This window comes from Papio anubis, chromosome 4 (assembly GCF_008728515.1).
Source record: "Papio anubis isolate 15944 chromosome 4, Panubis1.0, whole genome shotgun sequence".
NCBI classification, from domain to species: domain Eukaryota; kingdom Metazoa; phylum Chordata; class Mammalia; order Primates; family Cercopithecidae; genus Papio; species Papio anubis.
Window position 1 is genome coordinate 21,230,775 of NC_044979.1, and position 24,156 is coordinate 21,254,930.

Consider the following 24,156-nt stretch of genomic DNA (forward strand, 5'->3'; position numbering starts at 1 on the left):
TTTTTATTAACTTTTAAATTCTGACAAATGTTTCAATACAGTCTTGAGAACATAAGCTATTTTGTTGTTGTTGTTGTTGTTTTGTTTGTTGGTTGGTTTTGAGACAGAGTCTCGCTCTGTGGCTCAGGCTGGAGTGCAGTGGCATAATCTCGGCTCACTGCAACCTCCGCCTACCAGGTTCAAGCAATTCTCTGCCTTGGCCTCCTGCGTAGCTGGGATTATGGGTGCCCACCACCACACCTGGCTAATTTATTTTTATTTTTATTTTTAGTAGAGACAGGGTTTCACCATCTTGGCCAGGCTGGTCTTGAACTCCTGACCTCATGATCCACCCGCCTTAGCCTCCCAAAGTGCTGGGATTACAGGCGTGAGCCACCATGTCTGGCCAAGAACAGAGGCTATGTTTTGAACTTCTGTGTGTGTTACAAGGCTTTGCATTAACTGCGCCCTCATGCAACTTTCCTAACCTTGCTTCTCTCCTATCAGGGACATTCTACTTCAGTCAGGAGAACATCCTATAGTATTAAAGTCCAGACTGATTTGTTCTCCTGGACCTGTGATTGCTAATACAACTGTTACTCGGTGTCTGTGGGGGATTAGTTCCAGGACCCCTTGCAGATACCAAAATCTACAGATGCTCAAGTCCCTGATTTAATATAGCTCAGTATTTGTGTGTACCCTATGCACATCCTCCTGTATACTTCAAGTCATCTTCAGATTACTTATAATACCTAATATAATGCAAATGCTCTATGTAAATAGTTGTTATACTGTATTTTTAAAATTTATAGTATTTTTTACTGTATTATTATTATTATTTGAATGTTTTCAATGTGAAGTTGGTTGAATATGCAGATGTGGAACCTGCAGATATGAAGGACTGGCTTTACTTTCTCCAGCCTCTCCTTCCCTGTCCTTCAATGCAGGGTTTTTGTTAAACACCATATCCTTGGCTCATTTATCTGTGCTTCTAATCTGATGGGTTCTATATTAACAGGGATATGTCTGCCCAACTTCACATGCCAATTTTACCCTTATTGGTAGGCTCCTTCTGAAGGTCCATATGTCTTTTTCATGTACTTATGTGCAGTCACAAAATACTGAAAACTGTGCCTTCTGTTTATATAACATATCTATTTATAAAACACTTTAAAAATTTTATCCTAACTACTGAGAGGTGAGCAGTGCAGCTGCTAACCTCATTTGCAAATGAGAGAATTGGTTCAAAACGACTGAATAACTTCCAAAATTTATGTGTCCAATAAATTGTAGTGATTAGAATTAGACTCCACTTGAGAGCCTTTTTCACATTACAAACCTGACAACAGTAGATTTTTCCCTGCCTATAGGCCTTGCAGAGCCTAGTAGAGTTCTGTGCATGATGAACTCACTGAGGGCACTGGACACAGGCTCACACAGGGTCTGTATTATGGTGCTGATTTGGGCCACTATACCTCGAGGGAATTAACTTACTTTAAACTCCACTGTAGACATTTATAAAATGAAGAGTAAGATACCATGTTTTCATAGGATTTTTTTAAAACACTTTATTAATTCCCTTTCTCTTATCTTCATCTCTTTTTTCTTCTCCTTTTCTCTCTTTGTTTTCTTTTCAGTCAGTTCAACAATTAATTGGTGTTCTCCTACAATGTGCAAAGCAATATGCTACGGTTCACAGGGGAATGCAAAGAGGATGCTGCTTATAGCTTGTTGTGGCGAGGAACTTTTCTTCTCTCTTTTCTGTTCTCCATTTTTCTCCATTCTTCTCTTCTTCCTACCTTCTTTTTCCTCTGATGTTCAAGTAGCCCTCATCATTTCCATACATTTCCAAGGCTTCAGCTTTGGTCAGAGGGAAGGCACTTAGCCCAGGGCCAGTGAACGAGTTTAACATTCTTACGGTCCTTTGCATCTGTACACCCAGGACTCATAAATACTCAATATAAAAGCTTTGGGGGTTTTGCTCTGTGACAGCTGGGGACTCCATGTAATTTAATGCATGATACAGCACTTTTGGCTAACTCTGTATGAGAGACTACTCAAATAGGAATAAAATATCACTTTGCAAAATACATTTAAATTATTTTCCTTCTAAAACTTTGTGACTTTAAAGCCTTAAAATCTATTTTTTGAAAGTCAAAAAATAACAGATGTTGGCGAGGCTGTGGAGAAAAGGGAATGCTTATACACTGTTGTTAGAAATTTAAATTAGTTTAGCCACTGTGGAAAGCAGTTTGGAGATTTCTCAAAGAACTTAAAGCAGAACTACCATTCGACCCAGCAATCCCATTACTGGCTATATACCTAAAGGAAAAGTAATCATCCAACCAAAAAGACACATGTGCTCACTGTTCATCTTAGTACTATTTACAGGAGTAAAGACATGGAATCAACATAGGTGCCTATTAGCAGTGGAGTAGATAAAGAAAATGTGGTACATATACACCATGGAATACTACATAGTCATAAAAAAAATGAAATCATGTCCTTTGTAACAACATGGGTGCAAATGAAGACCATTATCCTAAGTGAATTAATGCAGAAACAGAAAACCAAATATCACATGTTCTTACTTGTAAGTGAGAGCTAAATCTTGGGTACTCATGGACACAGAGATGGGAGCAATAGATACTGGGAACTCTAGAAGGAGAGGGGGAGGGGGACAAGGGCTATAAAACCTCCTGTTGGGCACTATGTTCACTCTCTGGGTGTTGGGATCAATAGAAGCTCAAACCTCAGCATCATGCAATATATCCTTGTAACAAACCTGCACATGCATCTCCTGAATCTAAAATAAAAATGATTTTTTTTTTTTTTTTTGAGATGGAGTCTCACTCTGTTGCCTGGGCAGGAGGGCAGTGGTGCAATCTTGGCTCACTGCAACTCTGCCTCTCGAATTCAAGCAATTCTCCTGCCTCAGCCTCCCAAGTAGCTGGGATTACAGGTGTGCCAATATGCCAGCTAATTTTTGTAGTTTTAGTAGAGATGGGGTCTACTATGTTGGCCAAGCTGGTCTTGAACTCCTGACCTCGAATGATCCACCCGCCTTGGCTTCACAAAGTACTGGGATTACAGGCGTGAGCCACCGTGCCCAGCCTCTCATTCCTCTTCTACACCCCACATAAGGTGCATGAATCATTAGACACATCTATTTTTTTCCTCTAAGGCTACATATTCTTAAAAGTAGTTTAAGTTACCTATTACCTCTAGGCTTTTTTCCATAAAAATCATCAGTAAATTATATGCCAAACATATGGTTTTTTTCTCAAGAACACAGTTAAAATAGACTTGATTCCTCTTTGCTGTCTCCAGTCCTCCTAATATTCATAGCAATAGGTATTTATCTATCACCACAAAACACACAAAAAGACTGGTGATTGCTTAAATCACAAGAGAGCAAAGTAGAAGGAACTAGAAAGAAGGAAGCAAGTGCAATCATGATTAGGCACTTACTCTGCATCCGTGGCTGGGTTAGGAACATTCATAGGACTTCATGAACCCTACTAAGTTTAAACCTGCTCTTTTACAAATGTGGAAACTGAGGCTCAGAGGGGTTAAATGATTTGCCCAGTGTCCTGCTGCTTAAAGTGTCAGAGTTGAGATTTGAACCCAATTGGTGTGACTCCAATTTTTTAAATATTTACTGTACCAAGGCTGGAGGGGGCACACATGGGCTCTAGAAGGATGCATGGAATGGGTACCTGGGTGGGGAAGGGCTAAAGAGGGGGCCTCAGTCGGTTTGACTAAGATATTTTCCTTCTCTGATTCCTGCCCCAAATGTAGAGTACTTATCACAAATATGGATCCAACTTTGTGTAATATTTTAATGAGAGGGTCTTCTACTAATAGGACATCTCTCTTTTGTCTTTCACAGCAATTTTGCAGGCAGTAATAGCTGGTGATCTTATGAAGGTAAGATATCTTCCTACCAAATCTTTGGCAATGCTTTAAGAACTTTAAAACAACATCATTCCTCACCAAATTTCTATGTTTCCATCTATCACTTATCATCCCCGTGCTTGCACTGGCTGAATAGAAGAGGCAAGATATTCTTTTGAGAACTGAGCAGAGAGGGTGTTCAAGAGCACCAGGGTACTTGTCTCAGTTACTTAAAATGAACTGCATGTCCCCAGGCTGCAGTGTGCACAGTGTGCACAGTGTGCCTGCCCTCTGGAAGCTGACATTCGAAGAATTTAAAGATTTCCTTTCAGGCAGGTGTTGAAATGAATGCATCTGTAAGAATTACCTAGACAACACTCAGAAATGCATTCTTCAGGTCAGAGATTAATCTTTCCTTTTTATGGTTTTATACTTTGGGGATCATAGTTAGTCAAACAAGAACCCTGATCCACTTGGAACAGTTTAATTTGTGCTTATGTTTTCTGGTGAGTTTTGTTCAGAAGGAAGGAAGCAGTCACCATTGCCCTGAGGGTGAATGTAAAATCTGAAGTCAGACTTTCTGAGTTCGGATCTTGGCTCTGCCTTACACTGTCTGTGTGATTTCGTGTAATTATTTAATTCTCTCTGTGCCTTAGTTTTTTCATCAGTAAAATGGAATAATATTACCTCTCTCTTTGGATTGTCATGAGGAATTAATGTAATAATACATAGAAAGCTCTCAAGACTGTTCCTATTACATGGAAGGGGCTCTAAAATGTTAGTTATTTTATTAATATTCTGATAGTGTAGATCTGTGTTTTTTTAATAGCTAAACATGGTGGAAATACAAATATTTGTTATATAATATAAACATCATCTATGAATATTCTAAAGTTATTTTTGGTCCCACATCATTTTCAGGCATCAGGCTCATGACTTCCCATATGCCCCTGCAAACCCCCTGCTGGAACTGATCTGCTCTGTAATAATGACAGCTGCCTGAAGGCAGAGGCTACGCCTGATTCCTCAGCCTGTGGAGTAAGGTGCCATTGCAGATTGAGGAACCAATAGCCCTCAGAGAAAGCTGAAAAGTCCTACCCTCAGACATAACTTTTTTTTAGGCACATCTGTTGGACAAACTGAAGGACACCTATGCTACATTTTTCAACAGGTTACTAGAAGAAAACAAATGGAGAAAATGTTGCAAACATCTTGATCAGCTGCCCCCTTTAGGCACGTAATCCTGAAAATGGTGCCTGTGCCACTGCACAGATCATAGTGTCAATAGAAATTGTTACTCAGAAGAGTGCTCTCCAAGCAGTATATTGATGAGTTCAGTGCCGTTTCTTACCAGTGGATTAAGCCCATACCATCCTGTACTCTGTGCACGGCCTTCCATTAGGTTTTGTGGGAAACAAAGGCATGAATATAATTGATTCCTGCCCCTGGTGGGTTTCTACACCAGAAAATTTGGCAAAGCACTGTACATTTGAAACCCTTCCATTTTATTTTCTATATGCTTTCAGATTAGGCAACTGATTTCCCAGGATCCTGAGTTTATTATCACACTTTTTTTTGTACTTTTAAATAGAGAATCATTTGCAATGTGGGAAATCACTATATCCAGCTGGTTGTCTTATTATAGGTTGGTGCAAAAGTAATTCGGTTTTTGTCATTTCAGTGACAAAAACTGCAATTATTTTTGCACCAACCTAATGCATTCTCTGTTATAATTCTTGTCTAAATGACTAAAACATGACTTAATAACATCTTATTATTTTTTGTTTGTTTGTTTTTCTTTTTGAAGATGGAGTCTCCCTCTGTCGCCCAGGCTGGAGTGCAGTGGTGCAGTCTCGGCTCGCTGCAACCTCTGCCTCCTGGGTTCACACCATTCTCCTGCTTCAGCCTCCTGAGTAGCTGGGACTACAGGTGCCCGCCACCATGCCCGGCTAATTTTTTGTATTTTTAGTAGAGACAGGGTTTTACTGTGTTAGCCAGGATGGTGTCGATCTCCTGACCTCGTGATCTGCCTGCCTCAGCCTCCCAAAGTACTGGGATTACAAGCATAAGCCACCACGCCCAGCCAATAACACCTTATTTACTGAGAGATGGAATATTTGCTGAGGGCTTAAGGTTTTACTTTTTCTCTCTTACATATTTTCTTTATTTTCCTTCTCAAATATTCATGCCCTCTTTCTCTTCTCCAACTTCTTTTGTTTCTTTCTTCTGAGTAGAAAGTGCAATATATATAAAGTATTAAATTGGGTACATGTGTATGTGTTTGTACAAGAGGGAGAGGGAGAGAAAGAAAGAGAGGGAGGGAGAGAAAGAGAGCAAGAGACTAGCGAACAGAATGTCTCTGGAGCCACCCTTGTGTGAAGGCTGTCACAAATAGCTCCTGGACAACTGGGCTGCAAAAAATGCCCATGGACTAACTGAATGTTCACGGTGTCTAGAAACAGCACAGGAAGGCAGGATCCAGGCAGTTGACCCTGAACAGGTTTGGTTGGGTCTATGCTGTTATCCTTTGTCGATCTCCCCACAGAGAAAGGGAGTGTCATTTTAAGACAATGTGGCTGAACAGAACAGGATTCCCTTTTAGACTTTTGTGGAAAGTTGCTAGCTACTTCTTCCTGCCCTTTTGCCCCCCAGTTTAGGGATGGAAGTCCCATATGTTCCTTACCTTCATTCAGCTACTGCTTTTGATCCATGCCCTGGGAGGTCTTCCATGGCTCTTTCCATCCCCTGCTTCATGCTTCCCTAGTGCTTCTCTGAGACATTTGTGATGTTCCCATCCATTACTGTGTGACTCTTTACCTATCTGTCTCCCCCATGGGCTGTGAGGGCTTTGGGCACAGTGACTGAATTGTATTTATCTTCCTGACATCTAGCACATGACAATTCTATGGATGTATTTGAGTGAAGACGTGAACTCTGAATTTACGTTCTTTTTTTAAAAAAATATTTTTAATTGACAAATGATTATACATATTCATGGAGTACATAGTGATGTTTAGATACATATAGTATACACTGATCAGATCAGGGTAATTAGCATATCCAACACCTCACACATTTATCATTTCTTTATGTTGGGAATGTTCAACATCCTCCTTCTAGCTATTTAAAACTATTTAATATATTATTAACTATAGTCATCCTACAATGGTATAGAACACTAGGACTTATCCTTTGCATTTATGTCATTTATGCTCTTTCACCTTATGGGATGTCTGATTATCTATAATGTGTGCCATCTAACTTCTTAAAAGATAATGTGTTCATTTTGCTTATTACCTGCTGGGTTATTTAATTCTCATTTGTCCTAAAATTACCTATTAGAAGCTTCATGTAGGCACTTTTGTCCTGATATACTGTAATTTGGAGATGAGGGACTCCTTCACATTTTCTGTAATGTTCAGTATTTTACAAACTTAGACCATATCCTCATTTAGCCACCTCATCCTCAGGCTGCAAAATTCTGTTGTTTTTTTTTTTTTTTCCAGTCTTCTCTCACATAGAAACTATTACATTTTCTGAATCATTTTGGGTCTCACTCTGTACATCATCTCTAGCCTGTTAGGTATGTGTTGGGTGATTAACACAAGGTTTGCAGGCTCGGCTGCAGATCTGGATGAAGAAGGAAGCCAGGCGTGTGTTCGTGTGCGTGCATGCATGCATGCGTATGAGTCTATACTTGTATTCAGTGATCTTACACAGGAGAGACAAAGCAGCTTTGATATTTGGTATATAGTTTCATAAGACTAAAGAAAAACTGAAGGACACGGGCAAGAAGCTTAGCTACAGTCACCAAGGTATTCCTGCTTATAGCCATAATTACTCTTTCACTCAAGAGAATGCTAAGCCAACAAAGAGAGGCTTTTGTTTTCTACTCCACCCCTCACTCCCTTGAGACAGAGACCATAGAGACCAGTGCTCAGAAAATAAATGAAAAAAGTAATTCAGCATGATTCAGTTTCCCTAGCCTGTTCAATACCTACAGACTCTTTCCAGAGTTAGAAGAGACACTGGTCATCACTGTGAGTGATAACACAGTCCAGGAATGTTACTTCATCTTTTTGACTTTTCTCTATGTCCTCTGAGGCTAGAAACATTGTGGTTTGCTACATGACTCTTATTTTATTACCAGTTAGCTATTATCCTTGTTCCAGATTCTGCCTGAGCTTCTTTTTGTATGTCTCTCTTGCAGCTAATAGAAAGCTATAAAAATGGAGGCAGTCTGCTAATTCAGGGACCAGACCACTGTTCACTCCTTCACTACGCAGCTAAAACCGGCAACGGGGAGATTGTGAAATATATCCTTGACCACGGTGAGTAGGCATAGTGAACTTACCAAGGATCACTTATCTGTGAAATCCATTGCATTTTACATTTTCTAAGATGCCCTTCATCCAGGCAGTCTTCAGAACGGCAGAAATACTCTCGAACTTTTAGCCGACTGCCCCTGCTTATTTGAGGCAGTCATGGTTGCAGACCGCTGACACACATGGGCCATCCTAACCAAGCAATTAATAGAAACAGTGTTCATACCAAGTTCTTTACAGGCTATTTTTCAGACTAATTACTTTTTTTAAAAATAGGGGACAAAAATAAATGCAGCCTGGCATTGTGCACTTTATTTTCTCTAGAGCTCTTCTGTAAATTAATGGGTTGGGATTCCCTGCCTAATCCATATTTGTGGTTCATCATTGTGAAGATTCATGAGGATAATTTTTTTACATCTTTCTAGTTTCTCTCTTTTTTTTTTTTTTTTCTGTTTGATCTCATTTATCTTTTCCACCCAGGTTACACTTTATTCTCTTTGAAAACGACTGGTACTATTGTGTTGTCTGTGGCAGATCATACTAACCTTCCAGACTGCTTTCTAACTGGATTTCTAATTTGGTGCCAGATCATTTGCAGGAAGTAGCATGCACTATAGCACCTGCCTCTAAAAACCCTTTGGAAGCATAAACATATTTGATGAATACTAAATCTAAACGGTTACATTCAACTTATCATGTTTCATAGTATTTCCAGGAATAAAGTGGAGAAAATACTGCCTAGCTAGGCTGTTTTAAACGAGAAGGAATGAAACAGTCTAATTCTGCTGGACCTTGGTATACAGAGAGATTGGAAAAGTTTCTTTGAGCCCTGACAGTCAGCCTATGGCTGACTCCTTTTGCACCCAAATTCAGCCTGTAGACAGTAAGCATACTCGTAAACATTCACATCCTTTTTGCTCCTTTTGTTTTGTTTTGTTTTTTTTTGCAATTCAGCAAGTATGTCTTATTCCATTCATTGATTCATTCATTTAACAAATATTTGTGTAGTGCCTAACAGGAGCTGCCTGTTATAGATGGTACACACACAAAAATAAAATACAGTCACTGTTTTCAAGTAATTGCAGGCTAAAGAAAAAATAAGATCATGTGTATAATTAAATTTAAAACAGATATGTGGAGCTGTTTTAAGTCCTATGGTAAAGCCACAGATAGATAACGTAGCTACCATTTGTCAAGCACATATTTGCCAATTGTTTATAGTAGACGCATCCCATCATTTGATCTTCACAAGGTCCTTGCAAGGTGGATACCAAACTATCAATCACGTTAGACACCCCTTGCTTTGTCTTCAGCACCTTCTCACTGTTGAGATTCTGCTTGAACCCTTGCTCTGAAATACGGTGGAAAGGGTGGGTTGGAAAAAGGAAAGACCAGGAAAACAGAAGGGCTGTGATGACAGAATTTCTTTACTCCTTGTAGGCTGGGTTGGATAATCCCAAACCCGTCTGCCCTGGAAAGCCTAGGTAGGTAGGATGTATTTTTGGTGCTAAGTCTGGGGCTTGTATCATTCCATCTCCTATTTCCCTGGCTATTCAATCTCTTGCAGTTAAAAGTATTTCTTTCTGGGCAAGAGTGAAGCCACAGTGCTACTATATTCTTTTTCCCTGAATAAGAAAATATCTCAGGATTTCTACTGCACAAAGCTCAGGTGAGGGTTAGATGTATACTGTCACTTTATTTTTCTTTAGCTCAGGTTTAAAGTTCTCCTAGTTGCTGTCTTGTTGATCACTTCCAATCTACTCTCTTTAGTATACCCTTTACCCAAGAGATTGAATGCTTGCTTGGATACCTTAAGACTTTTGGTGCCCACCTACCCTTTCTCTGGAGTTAGGTGAGACACTGGCCATCTATTTGAGTGACAACACAATCCAGGAATCTCTCTCTCCACATCCCCCCACCCATCTTTTCATCTTTCCTCAAGAAGCAGTATTTCCTCCCCTAGTCCTAGGATCCTCTCTGTATCCACTGTCTCACTTGGTCTCATTTAGGAGGCTGCAGTCAGCTCCTTTTTTGGATGAGGCTTTATTGAAGATGGACTCTCACATGTTTGGGGCTTTCAGCTGGGATGGCTGTGGAAGGCCAGGACACCTAAGCCTTTCTCAACACCTGGTCTTTTTTTTCCCAAGATTCTTCACAGCATGGTAGTGCTGGGGTTCCCAGGGGTGAGAGCGGAAGCTGCCAGATGTCCTGAAGCTAAGTTGGGAAGTTCTGGTTGCTCTCTACTGTATACTGTTGGCTAAAACAAGTCACAGGGCCAGCCCAGATTTAAAAGGTTGGGAAACAGATTCCACTGTTTGATGGCCAGAGCTGTGAATAATTCATGAAGATATTTAATCTACCACACTCTCTTATGTCCTAGTCTCTGCAGTTTAAAGTGAGCAATGTTCTGAACTTCTGACTCACCTGGAATCCCTTAGAGCTTCATTTTTCTATTTGACTTTGGTTCTGGGTCCTAAGAACCCAGGTTTCATAAATAAAAATACAAGATGGCCAGGCATGGTGGGCCCATAGTCGCAGCTACTTGAGGCTGAGGCGGAAGGATTGCTTGAGCCCAGCAGGTGAAGGCTGAGTGAGCTAGAATTGCACCACTGCACTCCAGCCTGGGCAGCTGAACCAGACTCTGTTTCTTGAAGAAAAAAAAAAAAATGGTAACAATAATGAAGGTTTTAGCATAAGTATAGCCCATGCAATATTTGAAATATGATTATACTAAAAATGAAAACAGCAGGGCTCCTCATCTGAGCCGCCTCTGGGACATGAGTGATGAGTCCTGGGATGATATCACCCTGACACAGTAGCTTTTCACTTCCTCTATTTCCTCTCTTTCCCCTGCCTCCAAAAATAGGGCTTTTGAAAGCACCGTTCATCCAAGCTCACAGGACATGGAGTTTCTAACCCCAAATGTAGATCAGTGCACACCTACTTTGCCTGGCATCAATTCATCTGGCACGTTAGTCTCTGAGGGCTTTGAGCAAAACCTAACCTTCCAACACAAATCTGTTTCTCATCAACCCGCAGTGACTTTTGCAAAGACTGAGTCACACAATACCACTCCACCCAAGTGGAAGGACACAAAGGAATTCAGTCTTTTTTGAGGGGTGGGAGTGCTTAGTCTTCCAATGCTTTGGTTAGATGTTATAAATTAATCAGCTTAATATTTATGCTCACTAGAAGAAACACAATATTCACAGTAATCATCCTAACTTCACTTCTAGGCAAATAATTCCTGAGGTCTCAGAAGGCATCCTATACCCTTCCTGCCTCACCAGGATCTCTAATCGCACAGGGAGAAAGACTGTAGAGATGGGAGAGCACAATCCATCTCTTTTGTTTGCAAATAAAATGTTATTATGATGTTCAGTCCAAGGGTCACTGCATTTTTGATGGATGGCAATTTTTAACACTTTACTACTATAGCTGAATATGGAGACTCAAATGCAATTGATTCTTATTGAAATTAGTTTTTATCAACCTTGATAGACATTGTCAATTTCATTTTCCATGTCTATCTTAACTTTTTTATTTATTCAGAAATGTGGATGTAAAGTCATTTGATATAGCCTAATTCACCTAATTCCACAAGAGCTAAACACTTCAGCTCAACTGTTGTTTTGTTTGTTTTTTAATATCTTTAGTTGCTAATTTAGTTTATATTAACCTTTGCATTTTATTGAAAACCATCATAGCAAAACCACTCCTCTCTTTTTGATGATAGAAACTCCTTTAAATTGTAGTGTTCTTGAAGTCAGGCACAACTACACAGAAACCTGTCAATACCTTTTCAATTCTGTAATCACCTTCTTAAGGTGATCTCTGTTGATTGAAATAGTCTCTGCTAACTTAGTAATGATGATAACTCTGGAATACCCTGACCTGACAAAGAAAACAGCCTTCCCAAGAAGCCTCAGTAAGTCTGGGGATTAGAGATCTATACCAGACTATGGCATTGTATTTTTAAATTAGCATCAGATTTGCAGTAGGTAAGTCTGATCAGTTTGAATTCATGTAAATAAAAATAAATAAATAAATAATAAAAGTTTTACATTATGCCAAAGATCAAGAAAGACATTCCTCCTGGTTGTTGAATATTGCAAATCTTTTAAAGCCTTTGTTGTTCATTGACTTATTTTTCACAATTTGGTTTATGTCTGTCCCATGGTTTCATATGACATAAATCTGAAAAATTGTTCAAAGACTTGACTGTAATGATGACGTTAGTAATAGCAGCTCTGAAGGATTCACAGGCTCTTTTCCAGGTGCACAGCTGATGTTGTTTGTGGCTCTTGAGTTGACACTTCGTTTGCTTCCTGCAGCCTTACTCCTGAGCCCCTCTCCCCTCTGCTCTGCCCTCTTCTTCATTGGCTCTGGTCAGGAGTGTGGGCCGCCATCATCAAGAGGACACCTGAACAAGAGTCCTGAGATTAGTTATTCTCCCAGACACAACAAGCAGCAACTGATTTCTCTTCTATGGGCTCTTTTAAAGCAGGCTGGGGGCTGTGCCACATGAGATGTGCGGTATGTTCTGAAAGCGCCATGGGAGGCTTGAATTTTTCTCAGCTTGCATCTTCTTCCTTTGGATGTCTTCTCTCATCTATACAGCATGCTGCTTTCCTTTATGAAAAACTGGAGTTTGGACATTTAGAGAGTTGAAAAGAGACTCGGGGAGGAAGAGTTAACAATTCCACAGAGACTGGGAGAGAGACTAAGGATGCAGGGATTCCAGCTGAGATTCCTCTCAGTGCTTCCCGCTTTTCAGCTCCTTTCAACCATATTTTCTGCCCACTCCCTCCCCCTCATTTGCCCCTCCAAGGGACTTTTGTGTTGTTTCTTTCCTTCACCACCCTGCACACTCTGCTCTTTTGTTTGTATTCTCCCCACGCCTACCCCATTGCCTCCTACTGGTTTTCCTGATAGAAATCTCACTCATGCATTTCCTTTTTGATTTCAATGGGTTATTTTGTCTTCCCTCTTTTTCTGTCTTCAGTCTTTCTTTTCTCTTTTTTTTTAACCCCCCTTTTTCTGCTTCTGGTCCCAGAGAGAACCGACCACCATCCTGCTGGGACAGGATGACAGTGCTGTTAGCATTCCCAGTGCCAGCTCTCCCCACATCTGTGCAGCTTTTGTCCTGTGGCAGGGGAGGATTTGGAATGGTCTGCTGGCAGCGTCAGGGAGACTAATGGGAAATGAGGGCCCAGAGAGAGGCCATGGGAAGTGGAAGGAATAGCAAAGGGGATTTGGAGGCATTGGTGTGGGAAGCAAATTAAAGGATGCATGTGACAAAAGGCACGTCATATATAATACAGATATAATATTGATGACAAAGTCACATCAGCGGGAGCTGGGGTATCCAACAGAAGAGCCTATGGAATGAATACTGGGCAACAACATTATAATTTGGAAGGCCTGGCTACTTAACATGATGTTCACTTTCTCATTTTGAAAGATTTGTGAAGTTTTGCTTCCTTTCGCATTCCCTGGGCGTCTCCTGAATACTGATGTGTATGTCCACTTAACAGAATTTTCTTTCCCTTAATTTTCAGACCATTTCCCATATAGCACAGTCTTTTGAATCCATGTTTCAATTGTGAATCTTTCTCTTAAAGTGATATTGGCTGGGATCCAAAATGATTTTAAAATGTCTTTTATTCATTCATTTATTAATACATTTTAATTCTGTCCCAGGCACTTGTGAGGAAAAAAAAGTTTCTGTAACAATCACTGTTAACCTCTATTGTTCTAAATGTTCTAAATGCATTATCATATTTAATTTTTACAACCCTATACAGTAAGCTCTCATCTCCATTTGACAAGTGTTGAAAACTGAAGCATAGTGAAGTTAGGTTACTTGGCAAAATTCATCCACACGTGAGAGATGGTTTGTGTCCTCCGTATTCCTAATACCAGCAAGGGAAATGAAACATGGATAAACAACCACAATGCAGGGTAGTGCCATGTGAATGTCATAAGCAGAGTTCAGGTGACAACTGGTCTAGGGTTCTGGAAGAGCAGTGGCCGTTTTCATCTGAAATTTTCATGGAGAAATCTGCACCCATATCTCCTCAAAAGGGATTTTACAGTATTTTTTCTGATTCAGGTCAGCCAAAGGATGAAGGGGGGACATTTCAGTAAACCCTGGAAGAGACGGGGACCTGAGATTTCCTTTTCTATTGAGGAAACAACAGTGAATTCTCTGCTGACAACTTGATGGTCTCCCTTGAAATTCCTTAGGGGAGATGGCATAGTGTCCGCAATCAGAATGTATGTGTATATAAAACAAGCCCCAAACTCAAATGTTGCCCATTCATGTACATTGAAGGAATTCAGTTGTCTTTATTTTTATTTTTTTGAGACAGGATCTCGCCCTGTCACCCAGGTTGGAGTGCAGTGGTCCAGTCATGACTCACTGTAACTTTGATCTCCTGGGCTCAAGCAATCTTCCCTCCTTAGCCTCTGGAACAGCTAGGACTACAGGCATGTACCACCACGCCCAGCTAATTTTTTTTTTTTCTTTTTTTTTAGAGCTGCGGTCTCGCTATGTTACCTAGGCTGGTCTTGAATTCCTAGACTCAAACAGTCCTCCCACCTGGCCGTCCCAAAGTGCTGGGATTACAGACGTGAACCACCATGCCTGACTAGTCTTTATTTTTTTTCTCTCTTGTTTTTCTCCTTTCGTCTCCTTTCCTTTATTAGTGAGACTCAAATTAACTTTTCAAAAATCATAGCTGTTATTGTTTCTACACTAAAAGTCACAGGGTACACTTAAACTCCACATTTTCCAGTTAAAGCATAGCTCACCGTTGGGCAGTGCAGGTTCAAATAAGGAGGAGAACAGCCTTGTCTTAGGCCTCTCCTGGCATCCACTCTCTGTAAGTCCTTCCTTGCTAGCATTATGCAAACAGCCATCTTAAAGGAGGCCACGAATGATTAGAAAATGTACCTGTGCTGTTAAAAATAGCTGCCCATTCCCTTCTGTAGTCAGCTGGTTGCTACTTTTGCCTCTTCTTGTCCAGTGTTCAAAACATTCTGCTATTTTGTGATCATCTATGTTGATGGGAGAATAAGGAAAGATGAAGTGAATTAAATTGATTATTTGAGAGCCATTCCCCAAATCTTTAATTGGCGTGTTTTTTTTTTTTTTTTAAGATATTAATTAAGAGCAAAAGTTTCTTACCTTGGTATTAGTGCCTCTGCCTCTCACCTCTGTCAGCTGCAGAGGATGAAAGGGTGCAGAGGGAGGGAGAGTGATGGGTAGCCGCGGGCATGCCTGACTCACAGACTGGGTAATCAGCTCTGGAATAATTCTGGGTTGGCTGCATTTGTAGTGATTCTGGTCACAAATTGTGAAGAACAGCTTTTTCCCTTGTCCCCACCTTCATATTGTCAAATTATTGCTGTGCTAGCCCAATTAAAATGCTTGAGGATCCCCTCACTTCCATAGAGCCTTACACCCTGGATGACTGTGGACTCACCGTGACAAGGCTCTGAGAGCACTGAATGACAGTGCTGAATGAAGGAGAAAAGTAAACAAGGCCTCTGTTGCCTAAATAGTTGTGCAATTAGCAGTACCAATGGGAACAGAGCTACTGATGAGTCTAGGCTGCTCATATTCATGGAATTTCTTTCAAGAGGAGCAACTTAGAATGTTCTCTGAAGGTGACAGGCACTCTTTAAGAGGACCATTGGACACTTAAGCCCCTTGCTGACGTTGTAAAGAGTGCCCTCTTGGCAGCTAAATAGGCCTGAGGTGCTTAGTGCTCAGGACATAGAATTTGAGTCAACAAGTGGCTTCACATGTAAGTGGGAGTAAAACAACCCTTTCATACCACCTTCCTTCAGTGAGGATCCCATATCTTGACATAGTGTGACCTGTATCAGGACAGAGAATAGGACACTTCATGCTATTTAAAGTTGAAGCAGTACCTGTGGTGTGCCAGGCACTGTTTCAAACACACTATGTGTATTGACTCTTCTCTTTTTTTATTTTTTATTTTTTGAGATGTTGCCCAGGTGGGAGTGCAGTGGCGCATTCTCAGCTCACTGCAATCTCCGCCTCCCGGGATCAAGCGATTCTCCTGCCTTAGCCTGAGTAGCTAGGATTACAGGTGCACACCACCATGCCGGGCTAATTATTGTATTTTCAGTAGAGACAGGGTTTCACCATGTTGGTCAGGCTGGTCTCAAACTCCTGACCTCAAATGATCCACCCACCTTGGCGTCCCAAAGTGCTGGGATAACAGGTGTGAGCCACCATGCCCAGCCCTCTTGAACTCTCACAACAACCCTGTGAGATAAATATTATTATTAATTTGACTTTACATGTGTGATAACCAAGGGCTGAGAGATTAATTAGACTTGGCCAAGACCTAGTCTATAGTAGAGCTGGGATTTTTAACCAAGAAGGGATGGCTCGAGAAACCTCACCCCTGGTCACTGTCCTGTCCTGCTCTGCACTTTTGGGATGTGTGTGGGAGGATGAGGATCATTATTCATGTTTTCTTAGAATCACAGGACCAAGGAACAAAGAGCCATGAGTTAAATATTTGTTGTTTCCTTAATATAGGGTAGGTGCTAGAAGGATACAAAAAACAACTGAGGTGTTCTTATATTCAACAGATATAGAAAAATTTGTTTATGGAAGGCATGTATTCAAAAAGTGAATACATAGTATGAGGGTAGAACCAAATAAGTGCTTTGGAAGTTGAGAGAAAGAATACATTCCCTCTGTCAAAGGTCATCTTTTGAGAGGACCTTGTCACAGACTAGCCTTTGAAGAACATGTCAGATTTAGACAGGTGGCTATTCTGGGTAAGGAGAGCTGGTAAAGCCTGAGAAATACATGATTGAGTGTGCAGTTACCACTTTAGCTTTTGTGAAAAAAGAAAATGGAACCCTGGGAACAAATTGAGGAAATGTAGTTCCAGATGAAGGACTGTGAGCTCCAGTGTTTAAATACTTGGAAGTAAGCGGGAGATATGATGTACTGGAAACCTAGAAATCTAGATGATGTAAGACCTTCTTATCTTTCTTAGTAACTACTTCTGCATGCTAATAATGTTCCAGGTAGATACCTGTTAGGAAGTCTATTTGTCAAATAGGACAAACAGAAAAGACAAATAGGAGAGACTTTGTAAGAGAAGATTCATCTGGTCCCAGTGAATAGCAGGTATGAAAAAGAAGAGGTCAAGATGATTTGGATGACCAGGAGAATTATGAAATCCCATAACATCTCTGTTATATTGTCCTTGGCCAATGACTTTCATGGTGAGAGTGATAAGCTCTTCCACCCCTTCTTACTATGCACGACAAGTTAATTTTTAATAATAATGATATCCACCAATAGAGAGAGCAAATCCCCAGGATCATCTTTCTAAAGACTAAAATACTCAATACCCGACACTTACAAGCATATTTATTCATCCATTCAATGGAATATTTAAGCATCTACTTATCTCCAGGCTCTATAGTAGGCACCAAGGAATGACACAATGCTAGACAAAGCATGGGCCAAAACTTTAAGGGGTTTTCTGGAGTCTAGTTATAGGGAGAGATAAATCAGTAGGTTATTTTAAAGTAGTTTGTTAAGTGTCATGATCAGTAACATGATCATATATCCCCCCTTGCCTGGAGTGGTCCCCACTTGTATGATAAATCCCATTACCCATTCAACTGTAGGAAATAGGGTCAGTACATAAAGTGAGGGATTGTATAGGCAGGTGTTTAATAAGCTGTTTGAAGTGGGATCGCAAAGGGCTTTATGGGGGAAAAAGTCTCAACTGATACCCACAGGCTGAAGAGGGCAAGAGATGGCAGGGAGAGAAGCAGTGGTACAGAGCTAGAAAGGTGGACATTCCAGGCAGTGTTTGTAGACTGAATGGATTAATTCGTGAACACATAAAACATTGTGAAAGGGAAATTCACAGAATATTTCCATTCCTAAGGATGCATCTATAGTCATTTGATGTATATGCATAGTATTTCTTTCTGGTCTGAGAAGGGAAATTTTATAACAAGTGGAATTGTACCCTAGATGATATATATATAATGTCTTACAGCCTTAATATTATGCTTCATAAGATGCCATCCCAAGCAACTTGTTTGAGAATGAGAAATGGCCCTGATTCCTAAACCCCACCTGATCTGCCCCTTTCTCCCTAGTTAGCCACTTAATTATTTTTCAGTTATTCTATTCCAGTTTTATTTCGTAAACTTGATTGAAAGCTTCTTGACAGCAGAGACCATACCATTCTTTTGTATCTACCATTCTGTACATATTGGTTCATGGAGACTGGGAGTTTGGTAATGAGGAGGTAGAGGGATCCTTTTATTTTTGTTTTTGTCTTATTATTCCTATCCCCAAATTTAGCCTTCTAAGGCATTTTCATTTTGTGACTATAGATTTTCTGTTAATATTTAGTTTTTGAGCTTATTTTTTGATGGTCATCTTGCTTTCTTCTTATTTAGGACCTTCCGAGTTATTGGATATGGCAGACAGTGAAACGTGAGTGTTGCCTTTTATTACATAGTCTAGGTTATTTTCTTCAGAACATATCTGGGAGAAGAATGTAATCTATAGGGCATATTGTAGGTAATTTTAATTTAATTAATTCAAAGTCCACTTTCAACTTTGTTCATAACTGTGCAGGGCTAATTGCCTAAATAAAAAATTACACAATAGAAATTGATGACAATTGTCATAATGCTTGCCTCCATAGTCAGTGCTAATCATCATTTAGAGCTTGCTTCAAGCAATGTACTTCTGCACTGGTGCATCTTGGAATGCTGAGAAGTCTAAATAATTATACTTACCTTTTAATGTACCCATCACATTTGTTCTTTCTCAGCTGGAGTTTCTGAGAAAATGGGACCCTACTGCCCTGAGGCATTATGCACATGTAGTGACATAACTTCTCTCTGTTAGTCTAGAACAGCACAAGTTATGAACCACCACTGAAGAACTAAGAACGTAGTCACTCTATCTTCTGTCTTCTATGGTTCAGAGAAGGGATGCTGATTGAAAAAGTCATCAGCTCTGGGATGGTGTCTAAACTGATGATAATGTTTGTTTTCAACCTTATTTCTAAAGCAGCAAAATAGTGACTCCTCCCCAAACAGGAACAAAGTTAGGCTGTACAACTAATCCTGAAAGCCATATTTGAAAAGGTATAAAGATGAATTGGTGTGGAGAGGAATGAGGTGGTGAGTAGCTAAGCACGTGGGAAGGAGGAGAAGTAGAAATGAATAGAATGGAGGACGAATGAAAAGCAGTAGGGCTGTGGAAGAAGCTGTGTATCACTCTATAGAGCTGGTCCACATGCCAGCACATCCTATTTGCAAGATTGTAAGTGGTGCCATTACTTACCCCTTTTTGCCTTGTCTAAAGGCTGCTATTGATTTTTCCTGAAATACTTTGGCATTAAGCATCTTGGTGCCTTTGGGCTCAGGATAGGAATACCCTCCTCCCTATAGAGCCTGTCAGTGATGGGGAAATAGCCAGTTTCCCTTGCCCCTTCCCACACTGAGTGGCTGGCCTCAAGCCTGCTGCCTCCTGGGGAGAGCCCTGGCTCTCAAACTCTCCCAGAGTCTCACTGTGCCTCTCAGATATCCTCTGTGGCTGCCCGCTCCTTCCACCTGCCACTCACACAGAATCTAAAGTGGATAGAGCAGAGTGGGTGTTGGCCTGGCGTTTTGAACTTGGGTTCTCAGGAGATACTCCACTGTAGGCCGAGTGACCATCAACCAAGGGCCGTGTGCTGTGCCTGAAGGGCCAGAGGCGCTCCACGCTGCTCCCTGTTCTTTCACCCAGTGCCTTTCTCACTCCACTCAAATGTATGCACAGAGAGAATGTCTTCAGTGTTCAGATACATCTAGACAATTAGTCTGTTTAATACTGCATTGACGATCACCTAAATCAAATGGTAGTAGCTTCTTTAAAAAATTACTAAACCTAGTTAATCAGCACTGTTTGGAAAGGGGGCTGGAGTCAGATATTATGATCAGGTGATGACTAGCTCAATGAATTTTTAGAAATCCCCTTTCCCATCTCCCCAGAATGTATCCTACAGCCAAGATCTCAGCAGCCTATAGGGAAGGAGGCTGAGGAGCACCCCGACATCAGCTCCCCTCACCCCATTCCCTGCTGCCTCCAACCCCTTTATGGGTGGTTTCCCATTTCCTCTTTGATTTAGGGGTGAGACTGCACTGCACAAGGCTGCCTGCCAGCGGAACCGGGCTGTGTGCCAGCTTCTGGTGGATGCAGGAGCATCTCTGAGAAAGACGGACTCCAAGGTAACTCGATGAGTGAGTGCAAACATCCTCCCACTGGGCGAGATCGCAGGCACTGTTGCCTTTGCTTGTGACCATAGCACGGACATCCTTTCTGTGCTTATGGAAGTGCCTGGGGCTTTGGAAAAAGGAGGAAAAAATAGAGTGCTTCATTTAGAGAAACTGTGATTTAAATGTATAAGCACAAAGGGAGGGCGTGTGCTTGCCTATGGGGCTTTATAAACCTCTGAACATGTTGGCCTTGGGACATTGGGGTTGTCCTACTGAACGCTAGCAGCCAAGTCGTGGGAGTTGAGGTCTGAAGCCCAAGGAGAGGGGTCAGGACCATGTTCAAAGACTTTGGCCTGACTACTGAGAAGCCCCTTTGGGGTTTTCCTTCAGTACTTACTCCAGCGTGGTTTAAATTCTATGATTTATATGGCCCCTTATATGGGTGCCAAAGGGATTATTTCCCAGCTCCCAGGACGGTGGGCTCTGGCTTTGAGATGGTTACAGTCTTAAATCTGGTATGTTTATGTAGTTCTTCATTTAAAAAAATTTCTTTCCATTTGTTTTCTAATATTCTCTAAAAGTTAACCTCAGAAATTAGATAGCATGGGAATTACTGTCATTTATAGCTATAGGAGCTAAAAGCCTAGAGAAAGTTACACATACCTTTGGACCAGTAGCTGAGCCTTAAATTAAATTGAGCTCTTTTGACGCCAGTCCAGTGTTGTTTCAGCAGGTTGGTGGTTCTCATTTGGTGCCAGAACACACTAGCCACATAACAAAATCGGTTTGTTTATGGAATCTGTTTGACTGAGGTACAGTGATTCCTGTGGCACTTGGCTAGAAATGTGGTTGGTTTCTCCACAGCAAAAGTTACGTAAATCTGAACTTCAGTGTCCACTTTCTTATAACTGTCTTAATAAGAGGGCAGTGAGGCCAGAAATGGGTAATGTGACATGTGTGCCAACCTTGATAGCATCAGCTGGCAGAGATGAGGCCTCAGGGGAAATTCTGTTCAGAAGAACTGAGAACAGGCTGCACCACAAGTTGTTTCAGTTTACAGAGAGCACCCAAGAGAAAGGGTTGAAAGATAGAGGAAAGGAAGAGTTGTAGCTTAGTAGAGTTGACCCAGGGCTCAGCCTATAAGATAGAAGAGAGAGAGAGAGAGAGAGAGAGAGAGAGAGAGAGAGAGAGAGAGAGAGAGGAGTTAGTTTACATAGAAGATCAACCCCATAGAGCAGGGGTGTCCAGTCTTTTGGCTTCCCTGGGACACATTGGAAAAAGAAGAATTGTCTTGGGCCACACATGAAATACACCAACACTAGCAATAGCTGATGAGCTGAAAAAAAATAAAAATTGCAAAAAAAATCTTGTGATGTTTCAGAAAGTTTACAAATTTGTGTTAAGCCTCATTCAAATTCATCGTGGGCCGCATATGGCTTGCAGGCTGCGGTTTGGACAAGCTTGCCATAGAGGATTCTGATAAGCTCTGAGAGTTTTAGAACACTCTCAGTAGACTCCAGGAAATAATGAACCACTTAACTATAGAAACTGACAGAGAAGAATCTTAGTATATAGTTGAGGCCTTCATTACGCAGGTACCGAGTAGCTCAGGTTTGGGGCCCATGATTGTAACCATGGCACATAGACAGATTACTTAGAAACCTAATTAATGGCTTAAGCTCCATTAGATTTATGTAAGTGATAAGAATCTGCCTATGTGTAAGTTTTTCTCTGGGGCCTCCTCAATCTGCAGTTCACTTTATGAAATAACTTTGCCTCCCAAGTGAACCTCTTTCCTTTCTGAGCTAGTTGTATTGCATAGAAGTCTCTACTTCCCTGGCAGCCCATGAGCACCCTTGGTCTCTGACTGAAATCCCTGGCTGCCTAGGCATATCAAACACACTTGAGTTGTGTCCTGGTTTCTAGTGGTCTGTTACCTGTCTGGCTAGCTAACTGGGTACACTATTTCAAATGGCAGATAATTAGGTTGGTGCAACAGTTATTGCAGTTTTTGCTACTAAAAGTAGTAATTTCTCAATGTGATATTCTTCCCAGATGTTATTTGCACTCAGATGTTTGGATGTTTAACCTGATTGAGAAATAGACGACTTGTAGTCAGGATTAATGGAGCCAGGTTATGGGGTAGGGTTGGTCTTGCCGGAGCCACTCAGACCACAGCAGGGCAACTGCCTCTTTACCACACAAAGGCTGGTCCTACACTCAATTCAGATCATTTTAAAGACACAGAGAAGCCATGAAAAAGAAGGTCAGACTGAACAGGAGTCAGGAGACCTGGCTCTTGAGCAGGTCTTCTTTTTTATCTTTCTAAGTTTCTGAATCAGATAAAGCACTCAATGTTCGTGGAAACTTGTTTCTATTTTGTGTTGTGTATATGTCTGTTTTTTTTTTTTTTAAAGAAATAGCTTGTTTTTATAATTATAAACCCCTCACATAGAAAACTAGTAATGTAGGAAGATATGCTCCAAAAAGCCAAAAATTGCTGGAAACCCCACAACCTGGACCTAGATATAATTAAACTTTTAATGATCCCTCTTCACATGTAGATATGCCTGTTTTTCTCTCTCACTGTTTTTAACTACATGAAGTCATACATACATGATATCATATAACTTTTACTCAACATTATATTCTAGAGATCTTACTACATGAAATAATGTAGCTATACTTCATTACTTTTTGAGGTTTTTTAAATTTTGCCATTCTGTAACTTGACGCCAGGTTGAAGTTGACTGTGATAATTACAACTGAAACTTCTCCTGGAATTTTTTGGAGAGAAGCAGCATCCTGAGAATTTCTCCTATTAGAGATCAGTTCCTTAGAAATCAACTCAAAGGCCCACCTCAGCCACCTCTCTGAATATTTGAAACCTGGAAATTCCAACCTCATTATTATGGAAGTAAAGACACGATTATCTACTAAGGCTGCAAACAAGTTAAATAAAAATTATCATAGGAACTTCAAACTGGTGGTTAACTGCTAAATCTCAAGTAAATAAGTAAAATTTTAGGAAGATTCTAGAGCCATTGTTACTTCCCTTTTATCCTATCCCCAGTAGGCTATGTAGAGCCAGTTGGATTGAGGTCACCCGTATCTGTGGGGATAGCTGAGATGAAAGCTGAGAAGTCTGTGATAATATTTATAAAACTTGTATGCATTTGTACATGGAGCTATTTCTTTGGTGCAACGATCATGCCTCTACCCTTCCTTTGGAACTTAACATTTTAAATAGCTAAAACTATATATTGAACAAAAATTAGAAATTTTGAGTGATGCTAAGTAATTCCTACAGGCGATCAAAGGAATGGACACCCTTTCTCCCTTTACTGCTGACTTCTTATTCAATGATTTCTCATTAAAAAAATTTAATGACTCATTTAATGACTTCTCATTAAAAAAATCAATATATATACAAATGTGTGTGTATATGTGTCTATACAAATGTACAAAAGGCATTATAGTAGTCTGTAAGAAATTATATGACCATTTAAAATGTTGATGTAAAAAATTAATGACAAAAATTTATGATGTATTACTAAGAAAGTTTGTAAAACAGTGCATAAATGAATTGTGGTTTTTTTTTTTTAAATAAAAATATGTATAGAGGCGTATAAAAGACAAAAGCTAGTTATCAATGGAAGGT

The 24,156-nt window shown here is 40.5% G+C and overlaps 1 protein-coding gene across 12 annotated transcripts in view; it reads left to right on the top strand.

Annotated features, from left to right (window-relative positions):
- DGKI (diacylglycerol kinase iota) overlaps window positions 1-24,156 on the top strand; it is a 459,603-nt gene that overhangs the window by 431,078 nt on the left and 4,369 nt on the right. For all 12 annotated transcript variants that reach the window (XM_017957197.3, XM_017957194.3, XM_031665135.1 and 9 more), the window contains 4 exons: window positions 3,872-3,909; window positions 8,087-8,207; window positions 18,684-18,720; window positions 20,408-20,507. In XM_017957197.3, the coding sequence (XP_017812686.1) occupies window positions 3,872-3,909; window positions 8,087-8,207; window positions 18,684-18,720; window positions 20,408-20,507 (296 nt within the window). The remainder of the gene's footprint in view (window positions 1-3,871; window positions 3,910-8,086; window positions 8,208-18,683; window positions 18,721-20,407; window positions 20,508-24,156) is intronic.